Source organism: Penaeus chinensis, chromosome 15 (genome assembly GCF_019202785.1).
Source record: "Penaeus chinensis breed Huanghai No. 1 chromosome 15, ASM1920278v2, whole genome shotgun sequence".
Taxonomy (NCBI): Eukaryota; Metazoa; Arthropoda; class Malacostraca; order Decapoda; family Penaeidae; genus Penaeus; species Penaeus chinensis.
The window spans coordinates 12,534,230-12,536,729 of record NC_061833.1 but is presented as its reverse complement, the minus strand read 5'-3'; the positions used below and the strand labels follow the sequence as shown (position 1 = coordinate 12,536,729).

Below are 2,500 nucleotides of genomic sequence, written 5' to 3'. Positions count from 1 at the left end.
ATTGGGCATTTTATTGGATTCTTAATCACTGTTTTGAACTATGTCTTTTTAAACTTTTTATCATTAATAATTTTGTTTGCTTGCTTACTCATTATGGAGTGAAGGTACGACATCTTTTCAAATGTCGTATTCGTGGTCATCTAAATTATTTTTATTTTCTCTCATTTGTATTTTTTTTTTTTTTTATGCTATATCATCCTTTCTAATATTTTAAAACTGTAATCTCGTTTTATTTGATAATGTTATTTTATATGGCTGATGACGTCACATAGTGTATATATATGACCCAGTTTACCGCCAAATTCAGTCAGTCTATAGCAGTCATTGTATATTATTGCCCTCCTTTTTGACCTGAGAACACCGGATGTCATAATTACAGAGCTTGATATTTTTATTTTTCTAGGAGCTGAACGTGATCTCTATTCTTATAAGAAAATACGTACATTTAGTGATGCCTTGATATTTTATTTCAATAGTTTTACTTTTATTTCTTTATTTTTAAATAAGCACTTGGCTGTGCTTGCTGTTATTCTTGTGTTTGTTTTTATTAGTCTGTGCTTTGCTTACTCTTAGGATTTGTCATTTTTTACTTTTCTTCGAGTGCTTCTATACCGCCATGTTTTAGATATTGTTTTATCTTATTTTAAAGCTGTTTGCCAGTGTATCATTTAGGACTCCCTTTTTACAGCAGTTAACGTAAGACTTTAGCTTAGAACTATATTTTGAAATTGATTTTATACAACACGGCAGTTTAAAATAACAATAGCGGCCTTTTCTATCGAATCACGCTAAATATTAAGGAGATACACACTGGAACTAACCCCAAGTATTTCTCATGCAGAACACCAACAACCCCTCACCTTTGTCACACACATCGCTTACAGTTGTCCAAGCTCCATCTTCGCAGTGCACGAAGTTATGGTCGCGTCCTGACAGCCATTTCTTCCCTCCTTGGCACTTCAGGTACTTACTGGAGGCTCCCACGTCAACCGGCTCTTCAATGTCCGTAAATTGCTGCGTGATATTGGTTGGGCAAAGCAGCGCGGTGTTGTTGACAGGAACTGAGGGAAATATGAATGGTTCGTGAAGTCGAGGGAGAGGGGAGAGTGTGGGAAGATGGTGGAGATATGTGCATGACATAGTCTTATCATTTTTTTTTTTTTTTTTATCTATTCCTATCTCTGTTTCCGTGCTTTTTTCGGTGTATGTCTCTCTTTCTTTAACTGTCTTTCCTTATCTCTCTTTCCTTATCTCTCTTTACTTATATCTCTTTATTTATCTCTCTTTCCTTATCTCTCTTTACTTATCTCTCTTTCCTTATCTCTCTTTCCTTATCTCTCTCTCTCTCTCTCTCTCTCTCTCTCTCTCTCTCTCTCTCTCTCTCTCTCTCTCTCTCTCTCTCTCTCTCTCTCTCTCTCTCTCTCCCTCTCTCTCTCTCTCTCTCTCTGACTCACCCACTACCGTATCTAGGTTTGACTTACCCAATATATGCTAATCCGTGCAAATCCACACACACCTTGCGCGCATGTGAGTTTGTTTTTGTATGTGCATTCATGTACGCGCACATCGCCCGTGCGTGCGTGTAAGCACACACTCGGATTTACGTATATTGGGTAAATCAACCCTAGATAAGGTAGTGGTTGAGTTTATCGTTGATATAATGGTGGGATGAGAATCACCAACAATGATTACCTAACCAACTACTCCCCTGGGGAAGGATTATGGGTCAGCCATCGCAGTATAAAGACCCAGTTAACTACAGGATGTCAAAGTTCATCAAACACGTCATCGGTAATGGAACGAATATGATGATGGTGATATATATGTGTATATATATATATATATATATAGAGATATGCACACATATATATATATATATATATATATATACATATATGCGCATACATATATCTATCTATCAATCTATCTATCTATCTATCTATCTATCTATCTATCTATCTATCTATCTATCTATCTATCTATCTATCTATCTATCTATCTATCTTAACATATATATATGTATATATATATATATATATATATATGTATGCATAATTTATTAGTTTTGCCCTCCCTCCTTCCCTTCACACGCACACGCATATAGAGATATATATAAGTATATATATATATATATATATATATATATATATATATATATTATATGTATTTATATATATTATATATGTATATATATGGATATATATATCAATATAAATATATGTATATATACATATATGCACACACACACACATAAACGTGTGTATATGTGTGTGTATATATATATATATATATATATATATATACATATATATACATATATATATATTTATATTTATTTATATATGTACATAATTTATTAATTTCGCCCTCCCTCTCCGTCCTTCCTTTTTCCTCTTTTTCCTACCCACCTTCTCCTTTTCTTTCTCCTGCCCTCCTTCCTTCTCTCCTTCTCCCTCCTTCCTCTCTCCCTTCTTCCCTTCCTCTTTTACCTACTCACCCG

General features: G+C 34.2%; 1 protein-coding gene across 1 annotated transcript in view; it reads right to left on the bottom strand.

The window, feature by feature from the left end:
* Window positions 1–1,140, bottom strand: part of LOC125032842 — a 23,450-nt gene extending 22,310 nt beyond the window's left edge. The window contains exon 1 of the mRNA XM_047624227.1: window positions 861–1,140. Within this exon, the coding sequence (XP_047480183.1) occupies window positions 861–1,140 (280 nt within the window). The remainder of the gene's footprint in view (window positions 1–860) is intronic.
* Between the last annotated feature and the right edge of the window lie 1,360 nt (window positions 1,141–2,500).